Source organism: Anas acuta, chromosome 5, assembly GCF_963932015.1.
Source record: "Anas acuta chromosome 5, bAnaAcu1.1, whole genome shotgun sequence".
NCBI classification, from domain to species: Eukaryota; Metazoa; Chordata; class Aves; order Anseriformes; family Anatidae; genus Anas; species Anas acuta.
The window spans coordinates 32,574,298-32,598,173 of record NC_088983.1 but is presented as its reverse complement, the minus strand read 5'-3'; the positions used below and the strand labels follow the sequence as shown (position 1 = coordinate 32,598,173).

The window sequence follows — 23,876 nt, the reverse complement described above, 5'->3', positions numbered from 1 at the left end:
CGGTCCCGGGGGCGGGCGGGGCGCGGAGGCTGCGGTCGCCCGTGATGGCGGCGGCGGCTGCGGCCCCGTCCCGCTCCGTGCACTGGTTCCGCCGGGGGCTGCGGCTCCACGACAACCCGGCGCTGCAGGAGGCACTGCGGGGAGCCGCCTCCCTCCGCTGCATCTACATCCTCGACCCCTGGTTCGCCGCCTCCTCCGCCGTGGGCATCAACCGCTGGCGGTGAGTGCGGGGCGATGCACGGGGCGAGGGGTTGGGGTTGCGAGGAGGGAGGGGGGGGAAGGGTGTTTTTTTGGCTGCCTGCCTCTCTCCAGGGGGAGGTGGGGGTACTGTGGTGGTCCCGAGCATCGCCTTGGGAAGGGCTTTTCCCCCCCTAATTTAGGGTTAGGTAGAGCTGCGTGATGCCTCCTCTCTGCCCTGCGGCTGCTGGTGGGTTTGGGAGTGCTGCTCCCCCCTCATCCCGCCCCCGGGGTCTGTGGCTGTCTGGAGCTGTCAGCCCCCCCCAGGTACAAGCAAACTTAAAGGGTGAGTCATTTCTGCGCAGCCCGTCCATACAGTGACATTATTACATAACGCCCTTGGGTCAGGTCTCGGATGCCCAAGCGCCTGGAAACCCAACCCAGGTAGGGATTCACCTCCGCCAGGCTCCCCCACACACGGGTGAAGCACATCCCGCCGTCAGGGGCTGTGGACAGGGCAGCCACCTGGGCAGAAACCCTTCGAAGTGCACCTCACAGCTTCACGTGGCAGCGCGTGGCCACCCGGGGAAGCTGTGGGTGTCCCCAGTGCCTCTGCTGCCAGCTCAGCTCCGTCCAAGAGGAGCGGCTGCTTGCCGAGCGTTTCCAGAACACGCCTCGGAGGGTGGCTAAACAACCATAAACGTGCAGAAATCACCACAATGCAGATGTTTGATATGCAGGAGTTCATGGGTGCTGTCACTGCTCACTAGCAGCTTGAATTGATCTGTCCACACACCACGCTTGCAGCAGGCAGAAATGCCTTTCACGTGCTGCTGGTATTGCCAGCTGCCCTCGTTTGGGAGAACCCAAGCAGGGCCCCCAAAAGAGTAATTCCTGATCCGTGAAATCCTTGTTTGTTTCCACTCACAGTATGGAGGGAGGGAAGCAGGCAGTGGTTTTATTTACGTTCTAGTCATAGAAATATATATGAGTGTATGAATTTAAAATACAAAATCATGTTATCTGGAAGGTGTGCACCTACTGAAAATGTCAGAAATTAGCACTGCTGGCTGCTAGGCAAAAATGTCTTAGCAAGCTCCACACAGTTACTGGAGTTCCCTTGTTTCCCAAGGGGAGCCTGGGATTTGTTTTGCTGTTTTTTCTTCATTTATTTGTGTTTTGTGGTCTGTGCTCCACCAGCGTTTGTGTTTTACCTCGCCTCCAGACATTTATCAATCTGAGAATCCCTTACCATGTAATTGCGCAGCATGTGGGAGCCATATAGGACTGACATGTGTTTAATTTTCACAACACCTTGGAAAGGTGATATTCCTATTTAACAGCCACAAGGTGGGCGGTTTGTCTGGTTACCCAGACCTGCTTCTTGGTCTTCTGTACTTGGATATTTGCTCCTTCTTGCCTTGAACCCTTAGGGCCTTTCTCCTAGAAGTGCAGAAGGAGCTTGTTCTGCCTCAAAGCTTGCAATTCCCATCACGGGCAGTGCAGTTGTGTGGGGAAGAAGCACCCAGCTTGCAGAGCAGTTGTAGTTTTGCTTTTCTTAATTATGCAGGGTCTTAAGTGAGCTGATACAGACACTCGTGTCTTGCAGGTCACAGTGCAGAGCGGGCATGTAGCAGTGTGGGAAAGGCAGAGGCTGGCAGACTGAGTCGCTCACTCATGGTTGTGAGTTTGCCAGCAGTGCCACGTGCTGTCGCAGAGATTAAAGTTTTAAAGCTGGTGTCTTTCACAGAGGTAGACAAAGTTATGACGTGTGGATGCAAAAATAAAGGTGATACACTTGGAGATGTTTCGTAGCAAAATGGGGGACCAGCAAGATGCAACATTAAGAGCTTAAATGTGTAATGCAGAAAGCACTTAAATGCCTTTTAATGGTTTGGGGATGGATGGAAATAGTTGAATGCCTTGACATGCTCTCATCTTTGTGTCTTGGTGGTGGAAGATAAATTGCTGTTCTGTTTGCAGCCATTCTAAGTATGGATAATTCTTGCCTTGGGAGGTTTTGGTGCTCAGTCTCTTGCTATTGATGAACTAGGAGTGTACATCTCCCTGCTGTGAGTGTACATTTCTCTGCCATGCCCTTCCCTACTCTGAGCCAGAACTTTAAAACTTGTGGTAATTCATTGCTTTCCTGAAAATAGTGTATGGACATCTTTCTACTTCATGCAAAATCCCTTGTGCCACAGAACCCATGAAAGAATGTGAATTGTATGGTTTATGCTCTTCTCCATGCAGGTGATATAATGTGGAAGGAGCAGGTGTCAGGGGGTACTCACAGCTCTGAGAACATGGGAAGAGTAGGGGTTGCAAGAAGAAAAAAAAAGAAAAAACTGAGAGCTCTTGCATCTGGCCAAGCAGAACATGCATATGAATGGCCAAGAGCTGGCTGGTACGGCAATCTCGTAACATTGGTAGGTAGACTGGGAATGAATAATAATTCCTCTTTTCTATTTCTCGTCCTAACTTTCAGTTTGATTGCTAATGCAGGTTTGCTGGAGTTCCGTGTAAATCCTCCTCATTTGTCTTTTGGCTGTAGCCAGTCTGACTGACAGTAACTGCTCTTGTTTCTTCTCTGCAGATTTCTGCTCCAGTCCCTGGAAGATCTGGACAACAGTTTAAGGAAACTCAATTCTCGCTTGTTTGTGGTGCGAGGACAGCCGACAGATGTCTTCCCAAGACTCTTTAAAGTAAGAGGATACACTAATTTTATGAAGTGTAGTGAGGAAAAACTAATGTCCCACTGGTACCTTTGGTTTTGCTCACTAATTATCTGCTCATTGTTGGCAATCCCCTGGTTTCTCTTTAACTTCAGTACTGTCCGCTGTGTAACCCACTACCAGGGTGCTTGAGCTTCTCTTTGCAGTTAGTGGGTTTTGCCTTTGTTTCTGCAGCTCAAGCCTGACAAGGCTGTGCTGTAATCCACCCACTCCTCTGGGTTGAGAGTTTCTTCCTTTCTGGACATTGTTTTCCTGCTGCTTTTACTCAGGAAAAGTGCCATATCCATACACCTTTAGAGACAAATAGAAAATGATCTACAGGTGAAATGCAAATAAGGCTTTGTGTTATAATTTCAAAAACTCAGAAGCCTGTACATTAGCTGACCTTTTTTTTTTTTTCTCTGCTTCTGTTCAAGGCTGCAGTTAGTCAGCACAGCAGCGGTACACAGCTCGGGTCTGAGCTTCTTGTTGATGTACCATTTAGGACAGAGGAACATGCAGTGACCTCAGTGGTGGATGATGGATTGGTGGGATGTGTTTCTAAAGTGATATGTCAAAGCTGCAGATCATGAGACAGGCAGGGCTGGCAAGAGGATCGCCTTGAATATAAAGGTTCCTCAAGCAGTAAAAGTATGTGACTCATTATTCTCTGTCCTACCCTAAGTTTGTATTTATCATTGTCTTTGAAGCTTTCTGAGAGTGTCTTTGCTAGGAAGACAAAACTAAAGGAAAAAAGCTTGGTTTCCAATCATCTTATGGGTTGTATTTGTCATGAGGACTGTACGTTACTTATGATTGAAGGAACCAGTGTCCCCAAAGCCTGCTGTAGCCCAGATGCTGAGAAAGAGAGGTAAACTTTAGTCAATACCCTCCTGCTGTACACGGTCCTGATGTGTATTTTTGGGAGGAGGGTGGTGCTGGGGAGGAGAATCAGACTATGCAGGTCACAAAGTGCACTGATATTTATTTTGGCTTCTGCAGGTTAACACATGACACAACTTCTGCGCTGCTTTTAGCCTTTTTAGAATCTGAGTTATTTTTATCTTTTGATCTGCAAATAAGTTCTGGCTATTCGTAGTCCATGCCCTCCTTATTTTAGTTCAAGAACTAGGTATTCACAGGATAATTGAAGCTGTGTGGGAGAAACGTATCCACTTTGATCAAAGAACTACAAGTAGTTGGCAGAATCTGGGGTTTGGAGAGATGGTTGTGGAATCAGCCAGACCTTGGTTTCAATACAGTCTTTTTTGACTGGGCAGGTGGGTTAATGAATGTCTTACATGTGCTGTAAGAGAGCTGAAAAGAATGTTGCTTTTTATGCTACTAAAGGGTAAATGTTTGGCTTTCATGTGAAAGAGCTGCTGCACTGAACAGCAAAGGCTGGACAAGAGAGCAGCGGCAGCTCATGCTTTGCTCTCAGCTGTTCTGGGGAGCCATCACGTGCAGTAATGCAACACTCAGGTCTAATGTAATTTCTGCTCTTGCTGCCAGTGGCTGAAGTATGTTCAGCAGTTACAGTTGCTGCAAAGGCACCGTGTGCACTGGTCCAGTGAGGCAGACGGATGAAGTGTACTCATTAGCTCTGCGTTAACCTTTGTAGTGTAGGTTTTTTGGTCTCCTATCCTCTGAACAAATATCTGTAAACCTACCTCTTCTACAAAAGAAAAGTGCGTAGTTTGTTCACTGAAGTTTGCTCACGATCCCATTTGTGCATGGTTTTTTCCTACTTTGCTGCAGGTTTTGCTATGCTGTGGGCCAGATACTAAGAGAAGTCAGTCACGACTTTTATTTTGCGTGTTTTGTGTGTTGTTATGCAGCAATTTATTGCGATATAGTTTGCTGTTTCCCGGTTGTGCTCTGCTTCCTGTGTAGCACGTACAATGCTGGGCTTCTCAAAACTGCAGAAAATATATGAATTTGAAGTTTCATACTCTTATCTAAAATCTCTGTTAACTTTAACTGCATTTTTTTCATTCCTTTCTTTCAAAATAGTAATACATGTTTCTTCAAGACCAACACTATCTTTTCCAAGCCTTCTAGCTGGTATGGTCTTTCCTATAAAAGAGAAGTTTAAAATGAAGGTGTTAAATCAAGTTTCTTTGTGGGGAGCATTGTAGGGCCTGGAATGTGTCTGTTTAACCCCTCCTCTGAGTAATGCATTCTGGCGTGTTCCTGTTTTGAAAAAAGAATAGAGGGCCTCTCTGAAATGTATATTGTGGTACATAACGGTTAGAGTTCTCTGTCCTTCCTAATATTAATTTTAGGATTCAATCTCTAAGAGTTTAGAAAGGCAGGGATGCTCGTCTGGCTGCTTTCTGCTTCTAGATTCCCATCCCTGCCTTTGGTATTTATTTTTCAGTGGTCATCAGTGACCTAATAACATCTGCTGCTTGGCTTTGTTTGTGTTTCTGATGCCTCTGGTTCTGAGGCGGAAGAGCCTGTCCTGTACACACGGCAGTGACTCACGCTGTCTCACTTGGAGACTGGTTCATGTCTTAGTTGTGTGAGGGGTTTTTTAAGTGTCTCTGCAGATTTCTGGCTGTGTTTGACTGGAGTGTTTGCTAAACAAATCTGTGGGCTGCTGCCCTGTTTGATGGATGCCTCTGGAGGGTCACTGTGGAAACCATTAAACCTCTTCTCATAGGATTCAGTTTCTGAGGAAAACTAGGCCATAGTCTTTGAGAGCAAACTGTGTGCTGGAAAAACCTGGAAGAGGCTGAATGCGATTTCATAAGGCCTATTCTGTGTGGTCTATGAGGGATCTCTGACAGGTGTGAAGATACGGAATGGGTTTCATGGCTCTGCTAGGATGAACTAAAGTCCTCCCTTTGGAGAGCTGATCATTTAAATATGAATCGCAGTATCATAGTCTACTGTTCAGAGCAGAAAGGTCTACTCAGTTGGCATCCTTTGTCCTGTGATTTCTCTCTACCACATTTGTTGCCTTTGGCTTAGGCATTGGTCTTCTACTAAGTGATGGCTGTAAAGAGATATTGGAAAAAAATAGTGTGTATTGTTATTAATTGATCATAGTCTCCACATAAAAATACCACCCTCTCTAGGTTCCCAGGACTTGACAGTGGCAATTACAATTTCTGCAATTTAGTAACCGTACTGGTCAGAAACGTCTTCTGTGTGACACCTCTGTGTCTTGTGTTTCCTGCAGGAATGGGGAGTCACTCGTCTCACCTTTGAATACGACTCGGAGCCATTTGGGAAGGAGAGAGATGCAGCTATTGTCAAACTGGCCAAGGAGGCTGGCGTGGAGGTGGTGATCGAGAACTCCCACACACTGTATGACCTGGACAGGTACGGGCAGAGCAGGGGCAGAGGTGCTGCTTGGGCTCGGGTGGGATTGTCGCGTCTGGGATGACTTCAGGCTCCTCGTTTACGTTGATCTCTATGCGTTGATCACTGTCATCCTGGGTGAGCCTAGAAGGTGTCAACAGGATTACTCTGTGCACTCACGCTTTTTATTAGAGCGCGTCAAAGTGCAGTGACGTGAATGCATGGAAAGGTGTTGCCTCAAGCTAACTAATCTCTGTACTTCACAGTCATTTAAGTTGCTTAGCTGCGTCCTTATTGATTGTTTTCCTTGAGCATGTCCTCACTGCGTGGACTGTTGTTTTTTTTTGCTTCACTGTAATAAAGGTGTCTGAGCTGTTGTCTCAAACAGGTTATGAAGGCAGGGTTTTAACTGATGGATGTGCCAGGACAGCTGAAAGAAGTAGAACAAGGTAGACTGGGGCAAACTAATCTTATTCTAAAATCTGGATGCCTTGTCTGTATTGTGCATTTGCTATGGGGAAGACTTGCCTTTATGGTGAGGTTTATATATTTATTTATATGTGTAGATGATCATCTTAAACAGTAAAGACAGTTTTTCAGCAGAGACTCTAAGATATGCTTGACTTCAATCATGTTTCAATACCATTTGTATAGGTTGATTTCTTTTTTTTTTTTTTCCTTTGGATTCTTTTTCTTGTACCAGTAGTGCTGAAGTTTCTTCCTATAAATCTTCAGCATACATAATTTCCCGTGGGAAGCATTGCAGTTTAGGACATACTGTGTGGAAATGTTTGCCTTCGGGGTGAGGGGAGTTTTTCACCTGTCTCATGAGCAGACACCACTGTCTACATTTTGCATTAGAAGACACGTGGTGTATAGGGAAATGTTTAGGTTGCCTTTCATTTTCAGCTGTCCCAGGTAACTTATTGCGTCAGTAAACTTTGGCATCGTGCTCTTTTTTTGTCCTTTCCCAGATAATTTATGAATAATGTTGAGCAGCAGAAGCCTTAGCTCAGCTCTGTGTAGGATTTCTCCTTCTGTTGCAAAAAATGGATTCTTACTTTATCATGCATCTCAGCAAGAATCTTCTGTCTGCAGGGACTTTGTCACGTATCTAAATTTATCCTTGGCTTCTTTAAAAAAAAATTGCAGTTAGGGATCTTGTCAGATGGCTTCTGAAAATTCACGTAGAATAAATCAACCAAATCTCCTTTGCATCTGTGCTCAAATGTGGCTAATAGATTTTGAGGCACAACTTCCCATTACCAAAGTCAAATCAGCCCTCCAGTGTATTGCATATACGCATGCATTCACTGATTCTATTAGTATCTTCTACCACTTTGCCTAATACCCATATCAGATTTTCTATTCTGTAGTCCCTCTGATGCCTTGAAATGCTTTTTAATTCTGGAATCATGCTTGCCTTTTTTCTTCGTAGTGTTTGGACGGTTTTAAGGCAAGTGGTACATGCAGCAGCTATTTCTCCATGTCCTTTAGAAGTCTTTTGTGAGTGCTGGCTGGTCCTGGCAACTGTTGCTATTCCAGCAGAGCTTTGTTTTGTGCTATTTCCTGCTGACCTCCCAGTCAGTAACATCTCCTGATGTGTTTCCTTAGAGAGATGCAGTGTGGAAACCTCCCTGAATGTCTCCATACTGAATACATGTGCAAAAAATAAATGCAGTTTTTCTTTAATGCCTCGTCTGCTGCTTTGCCTTACAGATATCCTGGAGTGTCTGTAAAGGGATTTTTTTTTTCTGTTTATACTTCTCTTTTTAATTTTTCTCAAGCTTTCTTTTGGGTTGGGAGCTGCACGGGGAACTGCTTTTGTGGCTTTTGTTTAACCTACCATTTTTTTTCTAGTCTTCAGTTTCCTGAAGGATTTTGCCTTCTATTATCTTTGATGATGCTATTCTTTTATTATTTTGACTAGTGATCTTTCTGAAATCTTTTTTAATGGTTTATGTGCCTTTATTGAATTTTTTTTCCCCTGACATGTCATCTTCAGATAATCTCTGTGTTGTCTGTCAGCATTTTACCTCTCAGCTTCTTTTTGCTCAGCGTGCTTCCTATTTTTATTCTGTTCTCTTCTCAAAATAGAAGCCATTATTGTTTTGTTGATCCCGGAAGGATGCTAAATTGATGCATGCCGAAGTCATGGTTACAGTAGACATGATAAATAGCACTTTCAGCTATACCTTACCTGCTGCCTAAGACGAATCATGAATTGCCTTTCCATCTTAAGGGTTCCTGATGAATCGTTCCATGGAGCAGTCATTTGTGGCATTTATGTTCATACCAGGCCGTGGGTTGTGGCAGCTACCCAGCCTGTGTGGAGGCAGTTGAAGTCTCCAGTTACTCTGACATTTCCTGCTTCTTGGCATCTCTGGGATTTCTCAGCAGGTGGTAATGCAGCTCTAATATTATATTTCTCTGGAAGTCTCTCTCAGACAGAGGCTCTTGCCCTCCAGTCATCTTACCCAGCCTCTTAACTCATGGTATGAGTTGTCCCTTGCTCAGCTTATTCTTTTTTTCCTGCATAATTCATGACCTGGGGGTGGTGTCCTACTTCTCATCTTTCTTTAATCAAGTTTCTTTACAAAATAGCCAGGCCTGTTTTTAAACAATGCAGACTAGTCCTTCACTTGGACATAAATGATTCCAGCAGTCCTTCCCTTCTCCCCTGCAGCATCCTCTGGGTACCACCACCAGCAGCTCCTTTCTAACGCCTACAACAAACCTGTTCTCCTAACTTGTGAATTTGACCAGCTTTATGTAGCAGGAAGGTTACAATGTCCTCAGCACTACCAGCATAGCTGTGTGGTTTTCAGAGCTTCTTTCCTCTCCTCTCCCCCAAAACAAGGAGAGGGCCATAGAAAATGAACACTGATGCCGGAAAACAGTCCTAAAAAAGCTGGGGATTCCCAATCAAGATTGGCAATGTTCAGAGTGTACAGGTCAGCAAAGATAATCTCTTAGGTATCAGCTTAGCCTGCTCGCAGCCTTTACTTAGCAATTATTCTGTCTGATGACTTCCAGACGATAGGCTCTGTTGTCCCTTCGCTGCATCTGCCTGTTTTCTTCTCCTGAGGATCTAAATCCTCTGTAAACTGCTTGCTGACGGTCAGCACTGCAGTGTCTGTAATCCCGAGCTGGCCGGGGTCATGCTGGGGGGAGTGGTTTATGCCAGAAAGGAGCATCGTGAACTTGTTTGTTTGTTTGTAACACGCATCAGGAGCAGCTTCACCTCAGACACTCTGGTGTCAGGCTGAAACGGGAGTTGAATGCCTTTTAATAGGAGTGCTGACTAACTTGGAGGAACCAAGCACTGGGGAAGCTTGCATACCATGCTGGTTCTGCAAGGTCTCTTTGAATCGGGAGAAATACTGCTCTTTTCATCTATGCATTTATTACACAGGCTCACTAGCACAAGGATTTAGACCGGAGCAATTGCATAAGCTGTGGGGCTCACTAAATAGCATGTGTGAGCTGGTAGTGGGGCGCATCGTTGAGCAGCCTGCTTGCCGAGCGCTGGCAGCTGGCTCGCAGGTGGGAGCACAGCCAGTGCCTTGCCAGGATGGGGCCCTGCCATTGGCAAGCTGGGCGAGCTGTCAGGTTTTTGAGGAGAGCAGCTTTTCCTCGCCCCACAGCCATCCCACTGGGGCACTGTTGTGGAGATGTGAGTCAGACGCTGACACCTCTGGGGGTGTGCGTTGGAGGGCTGCAGGCGCTGAGTTGTCGCAGGTGGCTGACTGTAGGATCCCGTGTAACCCTAGCAGTGCTGGAACTGCGGTCAGGTTTTGGTTGCATGAGCTCTTGGTAAAATAAATGACTGTGTGACAGTCAAAAACCCTTATACCTGACATCCAGGTACTGCTGTCAGATAGTGCTGGGCAGCGTGTTGCTGCTCTGGTAGCACAGCCATCTTCGTGAGTGCTCACTAACACCAGGAAGGTCGGGTTTTGTATGATGAATACAGCAATTCTGCTGTTCTGTGGTCTGCTCCAGGAGAACTAAAATGATGCAGTTTGTGCCACATGCAGGCTGAATTGGACTGGAGAAGAAGGATGACATGGGAGCATTAAATCCTGGGGACAGTCCTCTCTTTAATTTGTGGCCCAGTCTGTCATGGGGGAATGTTCTGCAAGACTGTACTGCCTTGGCTAGAAGGACTCTAGGAGGAGGGAAGGGGCTCCTGCTTATGGGGCTTCCTGTAAACGCTTTGTGCAGTAGGTTGAACTGCGTTAAAATATTTGGTGTGCGTTGTATAATAGCCAATATTGTACAAAACCCAGGATCTGACATCTCTTTTCATGGCAGTATTGTGCAAGATGCAAATTTTGTTGCATAATGGCAGCGTCAGGTGCTGTAAAATGTGCAGTTTGTCCTAGTCCCGTCTCTTAATGATCTGTGTCCCAGATCCAGCAGCTGGCTCCTTTGGAAGCCGTAGTAGGTAACTTCTCTCACATCCAGAGTCTCGAGGACGGCAGGCAGGGCTAGGAGGCATCCACCTGCAAGTCGCAGCGCTGTGCTCCAAATAGCTGCTCGCAGGAGCTGTGGATGGCAGATGCAGCCCGGCAGCGTGGGTCTCAGACGGAGCTGCAGCACTGGCAGGTCGGTGGAAGAGGACTGCAAAAAGAGGCAGTGCTAAAGCAGCAGCAGCTTCCCCACCCCCGTGCCAGGCACCGCGGGGCACACATTGTGCAGCGCTGTCACGTTTTCCCTTCCAAGTGCTGAACTCCTCGGGGATCGAGTAAGGCTCTCTGGAGTGCTTGCAGTAACTGGAAGGGCCTCGTTTCTCTCCCAGCAGCAGTGCTGCTTGTAAGGCTCCCCTCGGTACCTTTGGTTGCAGGGTGCTGTGCCACGCTGCTCATGGTGTTGCCCTACACCTTTACCCTGTTTTGCTCTCTGTGCACATCCCGATTGCCCTCCCTACACTATCCCATAGGCCGGTGTCTTTCTTCAAGCACCTACTACACATCAAAATGAGCAGAAACGGCAGGAGGCTTCCTATGAAATCTCCTCCATCTTTGCCACCCCGCTGCCTCTTTCCACAGCTCCCTTCTGCCCTGAGCCGGAGCCCCGAGCCTCTGCTGGATGGTGGTGGCGCGGGGACGCGGAGCACACGTGAGGACAGACTCAGGGCCGGGGCAGGCCGGCGTGTCGCTCCTCCTCGCCACACGTGCGGCTGCCAGGAAGGGCAGGGAAGGCACATGGCGTCCGCTGAAGCGCCGGGCTCCAAGCCCAGCCCCTTGCATAAGCTGTTTGACCGTGCTGGGTGGGGAAGGCAGCGCTGCTGCGGCTCTGTGTGAGCTGTGGGGCTGGCTGCCTCCGCTTTACGTAATGCTGGCTTTCCCCTGCTGCCTGCTTTGCTGTTAACTCCTTCCTTTCTCTTGCCCAGGCACGCTCCCAAAGGCCTCCGTGTTCTCTGTCCCAAGAAAAATTGAGTCCACGCAGCCCTAGCAGGCCCTAGGTGCTTAAAGAAGTAGAGAAATGGGGAAGCCGTGACTGCCTTTTCCATGTTGTGGTCTAACACAGGAGAATAGCACGGAACAGGTCTGCTCATGACCTTATGGCGTGAGGGAGGATGGTGATTTCTGTAATCGCCAGGATCGAGAGGAATGACGCAAAATAGGATTTGTCTGGTCTGGGAGAGGTGGAGGAGGGTTTGCCATCAGTCTGGGACTTGTTGTGTCGGACGGGGGGAAGTAAGGTCAGAATCAGGCTAGGAAACAGATGCAGGTCTGGGATTTGTCAGCTTGGGGAGACAGAGTATTCAGACTGAGATTTCATACAGGGATTTGATGAAGAGCTCTGGGAGAAAGATGTGTGGCTAAGCCTGATTCAGCTGGAGCTTTCTGTGATTTTTTTTTTTTTCCCACAGAGATGGATTTCCGTGTTGTTGTTTTTTTTTTTTTTTTGGTTTGGTTTGCATTCTTGTTTTTAAATATCCCTTTGAGGGATGCATCCAGTGGAATCTGGGGCTGTAAGTATTTCTCTATCCAAACAGAAAGTCTATCCTGAGCAGAGATAGCAGGATACAGTTTTGCTGTCATTTCCTTGTCCCTCCTGTGGTAGCGAGGCTGTTAAGCCACCTTGCTTATTTTGTTTCCAGAATAATTGAGCTGAATGGCAACAAGCCACCTCTCACCTACAAGCGCTTCCAGGCCATCATTAGCCGTATGGAGCTCCCAAAGAAGCCAGTGAGCAGCGTAACAAGCCAGCAGATGGAGACGTGTAAAGTGGACATCCAGGAGAACCACGACGATGTGTATGGGGTCCCATCCCTGGAAGAGCTGGGTATGTGTTGAGAGTGAAGTCAAGGGTCAACTGGCACCCAAAATGACCCTACTGAAACTGTTTCTGGTGGCTGCCACCTGTCCAGGACAGGTCCAGTGTTATCTTCTGACCTGGGCTGCTGCTAGCCACAGAAGCAAAGTAATGTTTTCAGCCAGTGCTGGACCCTGTGAAACCGGACTGCTCCCTCTTGCACTGCCGTTGATGCACAACATCCCTTTAGCATTGCTCTGAAACGTTCTGCATCTGTCCTTACACTCTCTGCTATTCTGAGCATACAACCACTGTATCAGTGTCTCATGTCCTTCCCAGCTGCTGTCCTAGGCAGGTTGTGTAACAGACCTGAAGAGGTAAACTGTGTACCAGGCACACATCATGTCATTCACTTGTTGCCAAGCACCACCTACTTGAGAGCTTAGCAAGACAAAAGATATTACTGAAACTTCTTTCACTTATCCTGCTATGCTTTTTTGTCCTTGGAAACTTGGTTTTTGCCTCCTCTTCCTTATATACCTGTATTTTTTTGGGAGGAGGAGGATAAATAGAGAACTGAGGCATGAGAAATGCGAGGCCTACATCAAGGAAGTGAATTTAAATGCAAGGGAAGGAAAGGTTAATACAGAATACTGTCTGTGTGTGTGTGACTCTGGAGGCTCCGTGCTGGTTTCTTAGGAGTGTCACCTTGTACCTTAAGAGTTACAGAAAAGGGGGACTTCTCAAACAAGACTATCCTAAGGGCTGCAGTCCTGGATAGATCTGCTTCCTTTGTGTCTGGCCTTCTGCAAGACCTTCTGCAACCTTACATTGGTCTACTCACTGTCAGGGGAAGCTCCTTTGTCAGCCAGGAGCACTGCGAGGAAAATGCATTATTGCTTCCACTTTTGTGCTGGTTCTTCATCACTAAAGCACCAGCTTTCCACAGAAAATGAGCCTTTTGAGGAGCAACAGGCTCTCTAGTGAGCAGCTGGTGGTCATGGCAAGGTATTTCATGAGGCAAACCTGTGAAGCATGCGTTCCTTTGCCAGCTGCTCTGGCCCAAGGAACAGAGAGCCCTGCGGGTATTGCCAATACACAGGATAATTGGGATGTGGCCAGTGGGGAAGGTCCCCAGAAAGTTGCCTGAAGCGTTGCAGGGAGAGAACCTGGCAGTCTGTGTCATGAACAGGTTTTCCTCATATTCCAAATGACTGGCTTGCTGTAGAAAGACTAGAGCAGCAAATAAGCCATGATAAGCAACTGCAGTATTTAACTTGTTTTGCTATTGCTTACATTTGTTCACATCTGTATCATTTGTGTAGACTTGGCTTCAAATCTTACAGAGTTCTTTCCTTCAGGCTTCCCCACAGAGGGTCTTGCCCCTGCAGTTTGGCAGGGAGGGGAGACAGAAGCATTGGCGAGGCTGGATAAACACTTGGAAAGAAAGGTAACCCCCTGATATTTAAGTGGGCATTCCTGCAGGCTGTGGGTCCAAACAAAAAATGTGTTGCATCAGCCATTGCTCTCTTTTCTTGCTCATCTTAGCAATGGTCACTACATTGCCCTATGGCAAGGGCATTTGATATTATTGGAGTACTCCTGCCATCTTAGGTTGTTTGTGGAGCAGGGAGTTCCTGGGCTTCTTCAGACGTGAAGAAGAAGAGCTGTATATTAACTATACTGCTGTTAGAAGCACATAGGATTCTTTTCCTTGGTTTTCCTCCCACTGTTTCCTTTAGAGGAATGCAAACTTGGAAACCCTCCTGCAAGTTGCTCCATCTGTGCTGCACGCTATGCACCATCTCCTTTTGTCTTTATCTGAGTTACTAGGAGCACAGGCTCATAAAAAAGTACCTTCCCGTTGTACATCAGTCTCTTCATATCTCACTGAGTGGGATTCCTCTAGCCCCTAGCTGAAATACCCAAATTTATTCTATGGGGCTTGTGTTCTTCACTATAGTACGCATGAGGCAAACAATGTCAAAGTCACAGAAGCTGACCCAGCTGCAGAAATACATGTATGGGGTGTGGGGGCTGGAGTTGTTCACCTGAGATTTCTCCCAGTGGTGGCTGGAAATGAATAAAAGAGGGTGTGCTGCCACACCTGAGTGACTGTGCCACCTGCAGAGAGGCCTGCCCTTTAGCAGTGGCTGACAGTTTGGGATTTATTTTCTTTTGGGGCTAATTTCTCCTGAACATATTTAGGCATGGGTTGCAAATTACGAACGACCGAGGATGAACGCCAATTCGTTGCTGGCCAGCCCGACAGGACTCAGTCCCTACCTGCGTTTTGGCTGTTTGTCCTGCCGCTTATTTTACTATCGTCTCTGGGAGCTGTATAAGAAGGTAAGACAAAAGGTTGTCTGGTTTCGAGCATAGCTTGATTCTGGTTCCAAGACAGCGTGATGGAACAGCTGCAAAAACAGCTATTGCTTCACTTGTTCTCGACTGTTGGGTAAAGCTTGTTGCTGGTACAGAAGAGTCTCTTGGGTAAGGAAAAGTGATTTTCCTGTATGAAGTTGAGCAGCCCTTATATCTGCTGGTACCCTGTTCTTCAGCCTGGACTCCTGTCATGAGCCACGTCAGGCTTTTTACTGTTGGTTATGGGTAGCTCAAGTCACTTGCCAGCGTACTGAGTGGGCTAAAAGCATGCTCTGACTTCACCACCCGGGGTTTCTGCTAAAGGATGATCTGGAATTGAGCTCCTTTATGGAAGTTGTCAGTAACAGACTTGAGAATTGTGTATAAATGCATGGGTGTCTTGCAGCTCAGCATAATGAAGCCAGTCCTCCCCTGCTTGTGAATGCCTTTGTTCCTTCCTCTGCAGGTGAAGCGGAACAGCACTCCTCCCCTCTCTCTGTACGGACAGCTTCTATGGAGGGAATTTTTCTACACAGCAGCCACAAACAACCCAAAGTTTGATCGCATGGAGGGGAACCCCATCTGCATTCAGATCCCGTGGGACAAGAACCCTGAAGCCTTGGCAAAGTGGGCAGAGGGCAAGACAGGTTTCCCTTGGATCGATGCGATCATGACCCAACTGAGGCAGGAAGGGTGGATCCACCATTTGGCCAGGCACGCTGTGGCCTGCTTCCTGACCAGGGGCGACCTCTGGATCAGCTGGGAGTCAGGAGTTAGGGTGAGTCTGGCATTTCCAGAGGCCTGTAGGAGGCCATAAGGAAAGCAAAGTCTCCCTGGCACTTGCTGCAAGGATTGGCACACAGGTATGGCTTTTGCTTGGCATGTAAAAGTTGCGTGGAAGACAGGAATTGTTAGCGGGCTCCTGGCCTGCTAACAGTCTGCCTTCTACCATGAGGGCTCAAACAGTATCAAGAGTCTCCAGTTACCACAGCTAACTGTTAGTGGGACCCACTGGTAAATAAGGACTGGGATTTGGGTTTGGGTTTGGGGGAGCTATTTTGGTAAAATGCTATCAGTCCATCTGTTTCCTTTGCAAGTTCAATGTATCTTTGTAACTGGACCTTTCTCCTCATTGTGTAATCCATCACCGTGCCAGTCAGGGAACGCTCCGTGACTGTGAAATCTGAGTCTAGATTCTCTCAAGAAAAGAGGTAAAAGCCACTCTTTTTGGGACATCGGAAGGGACAAACAGCTTGAACTTACTGGGTGCACATATTACCCTATGCAGAAAGTAGAGGCAGAAGCAGCGTCTTGTCAGAAGGCTGTCAAAGCACAGCGTAGCTGAAAGTGTGTCAGAGTCAGGTGCTAAAAGTGCTGCATCTGTGCATGGATGTGAGCGAGTTACTGCTGCAACCTGCCTGCTTTTTGGAGTGGCAGTGAGTTCTGGGACATTCAGAGGGGCTCTTTCTTCCTGCTTTGGTGCTTGGTCTTCTGTGCAGTGTCTGCCTGCTTCTCACAGTTGGTGCTTTGCACTTGTTACACCTCCCCAGTTAGAATCAATACCCAAGGCTTGCTGTAACCCTAGGTAGTGATTTAGTTTGTAGCTGCATGAGAGATTATCCAGCATTGTATCAGTGTGAGCAGACAGTGCCTCCCTATGTGAAGGTGTCAGGAAGTGTGATATATTGACCAGGCACCTGGCTTGAGCCAGCAGATTGCCTCTTTGCTGCTGCTTTGGTTTCTGAGAGCTGTTCAGTGCTTGCCCTTTGAACTGGCCTCTTGGTTTCTCCTGGCAAGAAGCCCTGGCTGGGGAAGCTCTCACTGCATTTTCCTTCAATTGCTGCAGGTGTTTGATGAATTGTTGCTGGATGCAGATTTCAGTGTCAATGCAGGCAGCTGGATGTGGCTTTCATGCAGCGCGTTCTTCCAGCAGTTCTTCCACTGTTACTGCCCCGTGGGCTTTGGACGTCGCACAGACCCCAGCGGTGACTACGTTAAGTAAGTAGAGTGTCTGCAGCTTCTTTCTTGCTTGATCTGTCAGCCTGAGTCATTCAGCAGCTGATATGGTACTTCCTGTGCACCGTGAGTGCTATTTTGCTGTACTTTAAGTGGTTTGTGTGCATCTTTTAACTCGTTGCAGGAGGTATCTGCCCAAACTAAAGGGCTTCCCCGCACGATACATCTACGAACCGTGGAATGCCCCAGAGTCTGTGCAGAAGGCAGCCAAGTGCATCATTGGGGTGGACTACCCCAAACCCATGGTGAACCATGCTGAGACCAGCCGGCTGAACATCGAACGCATGAAGCAGATCTACCAGCAGCTGTCACGCTACAGGGGGCTATGTAAGTAACAAAAAAAGCAAAAGATTTTGTCTTTAATATGACATAGAATATGACATGTGCTGGTTTGTGATCGCAAAGGTGTTTGCATGTGAAAGGCTTATCCCAGCCCAAATATTTCTTGTTTCTATTATGATGATCTTGCGTTTCTCTAGGTTTACTGGCATCAGTCCCTTCATGTGTGGAAGATCTCAGTGGCCCCGTTGCAGACTCAGCTTCAGGGCAGGGCAGCAGCACCAGTACAGGTGAGTTGGAAGAATTTGGGTACTTCAGACATACCGTCGTGGGCAGGAGAGAGAGATTCTTTTCTTAATAAGAGGAGGATGTAGCTAGGAAACTACAGATCATATTCATCTTCCTTTAGGCTTTCTTCAGAGGTCCCCAGTGAGCCTTCGTGCCTAAAAGGGCTGAAGAATAGTGAATCTCTTACTGCTCATATGGGATCATATGCAGCCATTTAAGGGAGGAGTGCAGATCACTGTAGGGCTAATCTGGTGTAATTAAGCTTTCCTCTATCAAAGGAGGACACTTTCATGTTTGTTCTGGTGGACTTAATTATTCTGCTTTTAAAAAAAGTATTTCAAAAACTTCTAAGAAGGCTGTGGCAACATCTTTCTGTGCTTGTACATTGCATGTTCTCCTTGCTCTCAGCTCTGTGGCACATTAGGCTAGGGTATACGTGTGAGGAGATCTAAAGCCAAAGGAAACGTTGCAGTGACTCTTCTTCCTCTCCAGCAGTGAGACTGCCGCAATCTGACCAGGCTTCGCCAAAGCGCAAACACGAGGGAGCAGAAGAGCTGTGCACTGAAGAACTGTACAAACGAGCCAAAGTGACAGGCCTCCCTGCTTCAGAGATCCCTGGCAAGAGTTTATGATTGTGAGTAGTCCCTGGCATGATCTGGCCTAAACTGTGTTGTTCTGACAGCAAGCAAGGCTCAATTCTATTTGTTCCCTACAGTTTAATGAACAAAATGGACTTGCCTGGGGAGGAAGGTGGCTCCTGACTCCTAATTGTGTAGTCGTGTAATTTGGCAGTGGCCTGCCTTCTAGTTGTTTTTGCTTTTGCTTGACAAGCTGTTAGCTTGGTAGTCCAGCAGAGAGCAGTACCCTATGACTAGAACAAGCACAGACCACAGTTACGTTTGGGTTTGCTGTAGTGAGGTTTCTTCCCCTTCCAGGATGAGTTTCAGCCAAGTTTGCCCATGTGGTGAGGGCACAGGGTGGAGGAGGGGAGCAAGCAGGCCCAGTCTTCTGCCTGAGATGTCCCATATTCCAGGAGGGAAGGAGCTGATTGCATGTTTTGCCAACTTTTCACTATGTGGGGGAGCTCAAGGCAAACTCTCTCTTCTGCTTTCTCCTGCAGCCAGCAATATGCAGCTTGCAAGTGAAGAGTGAGAGTGCTGGAGGTGACCCGAAGAGTAGAGGCTGCTGCAACCACAGAAGGACTGCAACTTGTGATCTGCAACAGAAAATCTGGGGCGTCTCATAAAAATGTGTAATTCCAATAGCTGCCACAAAAGGGCACTGTGTTACTTGTACTTGGGAATATTTGGCTTTCTGCTCTCCAAAGAGCTAAATGTTTCTTTTCAGCCATGCCCAAAATCTGCCCTCATTTAAGAGGGCAAAAGCTTTCTTTCAGCTTGTTCACTCCCAAGTGTATCTGTCGTTTCTGACAATGGATCAGCACATGTGACTTGCTGCATTGATAGAGGGAGCAGCATCTGCACATCTCAGAAATAGTGAATGTCCTTTCTCATCGCTAGTACTAGGCAGCAAGGTACGCTAAGATTAATTCAGTAGTTGCAAAGGAGAAGAAAGCTGCTGGAATATCAAAAGCTGAGTACCCATCCTACAAGAAAACAGGAAAATCTCTGTATTTGTTTCTCTAGGCTAGACTGGTGGGGATGTAAACACTTTCCAAGTAAATCAAGGTGGTACACGTGTGGGGATGAAAAAGAAATGAGGGATAACTGTAGTAGAAGAACAAAGAGATACAAACTGTCTGTACCTTTAAAAGGCACTTAGAACTTTCCCTGAAGAAGAATCTTACTAGTGCAAGGTGAGCCGTAGTGCTGTTGCCTCCAACAGGCAGCTTCAGAGCAGCCTGCCGTTTCAGGGAGATGACTGTGAGAGAAGTAGGAGTTCTTTGGAGAATAAAACCATACTTTGATATGATTAAAGCAGCCTCCCAAAAGCTTGCTGATCCACATAATGAGTGAGCTGTAGGAAAACAGTCCTGGGCTCAGGGCTTTACAGCCTTTCCTTCCCTGAGTGAGGCACTCTCAAATGGAGTGACCAGTGTCTAGTGTGTAGCCTGTGGAGTGCATCATTCTGGTAGAGGATGTATCACACATCAGCTCCTTGAAGCGAGTCTTCCTTGGGCTCAGTTCACTGTCCGTTCTGTGTGGATATTTGCTCTTTCCTGTATTGACATCTGTGGTTTTGAGTTTCTGCGCAGCGTAGTCCCTGTATCTCATACCCTGCACACTGCTCCTTGTTCCCATTCACGTTCAGGCTGGTGCATTGTAGTCTAGCAGGACAACCATGTATCTGTTCTGCCTCTTAACCATACACTTTTTGGCCTGGTCCTGCTACAGGATATCATTTCAGCGCAGTACTGGCAGAGCACCTCTGTTTGCCTTTACACCTAGAAGGGCAATGGATGGCAGTACTGCAGAAGAGTCTCTGTTTCGGCAGCTTCCAAGAGGGATTGTATCAGGTAGCTAATCCTGTGCAATGTTCTGCTGTCGGCACTGTTCTCATTTGCTGTCCAAAACCTTTCATCCCCACCCTGGCACCAATAGTGTGGGGCTAGATGTGAGCTTAGCCAACTAGCAGCTTGGGGAGCACGGTCATCATGTCCCACTCTGACTGGGATAAAAAGATTCACTTTTGGAGCCCATGCTTGAACCCAGAGCAATGGGGCTGCAAGTAGAAACTGACTCAAGTGTATCTGGGAAACCTGGAGTGGTGGAAGAAGTGGAATTGTGTCCAAAAGTTAGTTAATAGAATAGCTGAATAACTTTTCCTTCCAACTATCCTCCCAGAGGCATTGATCCGAGATTTCCTTTCCCAAGGGAATCCTTTGGGCAGACTGTCCAAGTAAGTGAGTCACTTTTCCAGGCCTTCCTTTCTTCTAAGCTCCTGTCCACCAGAGTCTCCCTGGGATAACCCAGTAATCAGCAGGTTTTGTCTCCAGTCTGACCCAGATCTTATCCCCACTGAGGGCAGTAAGGTATGAGGGAAAGGAGGCCTTCCCACCATCTTCTGCTGCAGATGGAAGAAAGGGGAAAGACATGCACTTTGTACGTTTCGACTAGAGAAATTGTGACTTCTGTCTTTTGGAGAGTCTCTTGCTTAGGCAATGGTCTGTAAATATTACTCGTTTTGTTTTTATAAATGTCATTAACTCTCTCTATGCTGTCATTCCAATTATTTAATTTGGTAAGTAGCATTTTGGGGCTGGGTCCATGGGGGTAAATAGCCAAAGGGAGTGCGTGCAAAATCTCCCAAGAGGTTTTTTGCAAGGCTTTTGGGTAAGGGGGAAATCACATTTGCAAGGTTTTTGTCGTCGTCTGTGGTGAGGATGGTGGCAGCTGGAAGAGCTGCAGTCCTTGGAGCAGAACAGGTAAGGACAGTGAGAAACACAAGGTAAAGAAAAAACTCTTGCAAGAAACATTAAGGAGGCTGGGATTCACCCACTCTGATATCTTTTTACAGTTGAAATGATAAAGGTGTGTGAAACTGCATGCCAAAGGAGTGGAATGGGAAATGATCGTTCACTGTTTCCTGTAGCGTTTAGGACTGGGCATATTCAATTAAACTACCAGATGGCAGATTCAGTGCATCTGCAGCTTCCTTACACAGATGTTTTCGTGTCAAGCGCTTTGTCAGTTGTGGGTGCTAAGTTCAAAAAGGCCTGACAGTCCATGGAGGAAGGAAAACCTATCAATAACTATTAGTGGAGATACCATCTTTGTTTCAGGAGGGAGCAGATAACAAAGGAAGCATCATGAAATGCGTGTCAGGGGATTTCCATTTCCTGGGATAATGACTGCTTTCTGCATCTCGGGGCTAGGTGGCTGTATTGTCTGACCTGGCACAAGCATCCCCAGATAGAGCATAGGGACAGAGCAGCTGGTTTTGGTGCTGTCAGAGTGGCTTTTAGGATGTTCCACGGGGTGGTGTGGAGGCTCCTTGTCACAGAGGGTGGGCACTGAGGCAGAGAAGTGCTACAGAGCTATGAACAATGTGAACATTGTTCAGACCGGGCCTTCTGTCAGTGACTGAGCCTTTTCTCTTGCAATTAGCTAAGTCATGAATGGGCACCAAATGCACCATGACTTTGCAGTCTAGTCGCTGGCTACAATGAGGTTGGAATGAAGTTTGCTTGTGCGTGACACCATCATCCCCAAACGCTCCAGACCCAGTCACTGGAACCGGAGGTGCCAGAGATATAAAGGCCATGTGTGACCTACGAGAAGGGCAATATGTATAACCCATTGCTTACCTGATTGCAGCTGTGGTCGAGGTGCTTGATGTTGCTGTCCTATTCTCTGTCTCTAGCGAGGACCTAGTGAGCTTGGGGGAGCAACATTTCAATGCTTAAAGTGGCTTATGGACAAAAACCCTCTGAAATTGCAGCTTGTGCCTTAGAAGGCTGACAGCGAACTGTCCAGCTTTCCCTGCTTAGAGTGTGATAATGTAAATTAAATTTGGACAGGTCAGTTTTGAGGCTTCTCCATGCTGGCCACAGTATCTGTTCTCTCTGTAGAAGGAATCGCAGTGATGTGGCTGGAGGTGTGAAGAGGCTAACCATGGATTTCTAGCAGAGTAAATGATTGCCTGCTCCCTGTGCTGGTGGTTGGGGAAATTCTCCAGTGTCTCTTCTGTCTTCACAAAAAAAGGAGCTGGAGTGGCTTCAGGAAGGGCTGGCTGAAAGGTCTGAGCATAGAAATTGTGCCTGGGTATAAGGAATGGGAGCCAGGGGCAGAGAATTGGGGCAGAGTGGAAATGAGCACAACCATACCTGGGGGGGAGAGGGAATAGCTTGGGTTAGACCAGCTGGTTCAGCTGGGGAGAGGAGCAGGCAGACTTCTCAGCACATAACCATTCCTCAGGCTTAATTTAAGGCTGAATTGCTCTGAAGTGAACCCGATGTTCAGTCAGACAATTTGAAAGCATAAGACAATAGATGCCTTGTGAGCAGAGATGCTGGCTGTGGCAGAAGTGTGGTCTCTATTTTGCAGGGCATGTACGTGCATGTATGTTGCTGAGGATGATGGAGGGTTTTATGTAAGGTCTAGGGAGAGTCAGGATGTAACTAAATCGACTGTTTTCTACCAAGCCCTTTATTTATGGCAGTCAGACACTGCAGTGATGAGCGGTGACCAGCCTGCACCATCCAGCTGCAGGCAGGGCACCCTGCAGCCCCTTGAGGTGTCCATCCTGTGGCTGGTGGCTGCAGCGATGGGACTTGGGTGAAGCCATGCAGTAGTCCTGGGCATCATCCTCTTTTGCACCCAGGAGCCAATGCTCTGAGAGCCTTTGTGGCAGAAGCAATGCCTGCCAGGGCTGGTGGCTGCATCCCACCACCTGCAGAGGGGCTTCCAGAGGTCCTGGTCCGTGACGCTGGGCTCTGCGATGCGCATGAGCAGATGGATGTAAAGGGCAGTAGTGTGGGCAGAAAGGCTGGAGCTGAGCTAGGCAGGGCCAACCTGCCCTTCGGGAGGCTGCCGTGGGGGTACCGCGGTCACCTGGTGGCCGAGTGCCTGCGTCCACGCAGGCCCAGGAGTGACATCTCTTTTGAGCTGGGCTGGCAGGAGCCCCAGGCTCCCAGCTGGGAGCAGGGCTGTGTGCTTCGGAGGGCTCTGCTCGCTCTTCTCTGGAGGAGCAGCTGATGGCCTGGGCCTTGGCCAAGATGCAATGCCTTTGCCTTGAAGGCAGCCAGCCCTGTGGCTGGAGATGCTGACGGGACCTGCTCTGTCTGTAAGGTTTGACCTGCTGAGGCAGTGCCACGCATCCACATGGGCCTGTCACAGCCGTGAGTGATAACCAGGAGCACAGCCCATGGGCGTGCAGGGAATGGGGGAAGTTCTCCCGATCACTTACAGTAGTAGCCTCAGGACCTAAAAATACCGGTGTTTGTCCGCTCCTGTGTACACCACAACCCGCGTGGTTTTTAAAGCAGCCTGCAGTGCACGGGGAGGAGAGGCCGGGCACAGAAACCTGCTGCTGGGGAAAGGGAGCACTGAATAATGCTCACCCAAGATGGGCCCTGAGCCATAGCTGGGATCAAGGGTGGGTCTGCCTGTTCTGGGGAGTGACCCGCAGCCCCAGGGCTTGCTTTTTGCACCTGTGCCAGTGGAACCTGTGCATAATCTGTTTATTTCCTTGCTTAAATTATCTTCGCTGCACATGCAGCCCTGGTGGGCACGGGCTTTGCTGTGGGGCCGCCAACCCCGCTGGCGGACCCCCGAGGGTGCCGGGGTGGTGCTGCCCCCCAGGGCAGACCCTGGGGGAGGTGGCGGTGACAGGGGTGCCCTGTCCCTTGTAGAGGGGACCCTGTGTGCCCCTCACTTGAGGCAGGAGCCCCATGGCATTACCTACCCCGGGGGCTCTGCCTGCAGCTGCGGGCACATCTGTGTGTGCGGGGGGGGGTCCAGCCGCAGCACATCTGTCCTGCTGATCGGGGGGGGGGTACAC

General features: G+C 48.1%; 1 protein-coding gene across 3 annotated transcripts; it reads left to right on the top strand.

Annotated features, from left to right (window-relative positions):
- CRY2 (cryptochrome circadian regulator 2) lies at window positions 1–20,585 on the top strand. 3 transcript variants are annotated; one of them, XM_068683823.1, is made up of 13 exons: window positions 84–220; window positions 2,431–2,606; window positions 2,774–2,882; window positions 6,079–6,221; window positions 12,313–12,497; window positions 13,829–13,917; window positions 14,676–14,816; window positions 15,298–15,609; window positions 16,678–16,829; window positions 16,972–17,174; window positions 17,327–17,416; window positions 17,907–18,048; window positions 18,535–20,585. In XM_068683823.1, the coding sequence occupies exons 5-12, from the start codon at window positions 12,380–12,382 to the stop codon at window positions 18,044–18,046; spliced, it is 1,245 nt and encodes a 414-aa protein (XP_068539924.1). In that variant the 5' UTR covers window positions 84–220; window positions 2,431–2,606; window positions 2,774–2,882; window positions 6,079–6,221; window positions 12,313–12,379; the 3' UTR covers window positions 18,047–18,048; window positions 18,535–20,585. The 3 variants fall into 3 exon arrangements, with proteins under 3 accessions (XP_068539923.1, XP_068539922.1, XP_068539924.1); XM_068683822.1 differs by lacking the exon at window positions 2,431–2,606 and having other exon boundaries at window positions 1–220; window positions 17,910–18,048; XM_068683821.1 differs by lacking the exon at window positions 2,431–2,606 and having other exon boundaries at window positions 2–220.
- The last annotated feature ends 3,291 nt before the right edge of the window (window positions 20,586–23,876 follow it).

Bases quoted from the DNA above. Each gene is read 5' to 3' on its own strand.
- CRY2 (XM_068683821.1), top strand. From the start codon at position 45: ATGGCGGCGGCGGCTGCGGCCCCGTCCCGCTCCGTGCACTGGTTCCGC. The intron at 16,830-16,971 runs GTAAGTAGAGTG...AACTCGTTGCAG, and splicing joins CCCAGCGGTGACTACGTTAA to GAGGTATCTGCCCAAACTAA. The intron at 17,175-17,326 runs GTAAGTAACAAA...GCGTTTCTCTAG, and splicing joins GTCACGCTACAGGGGGCTAT to GTTTACTGGCATCAGTCCCT.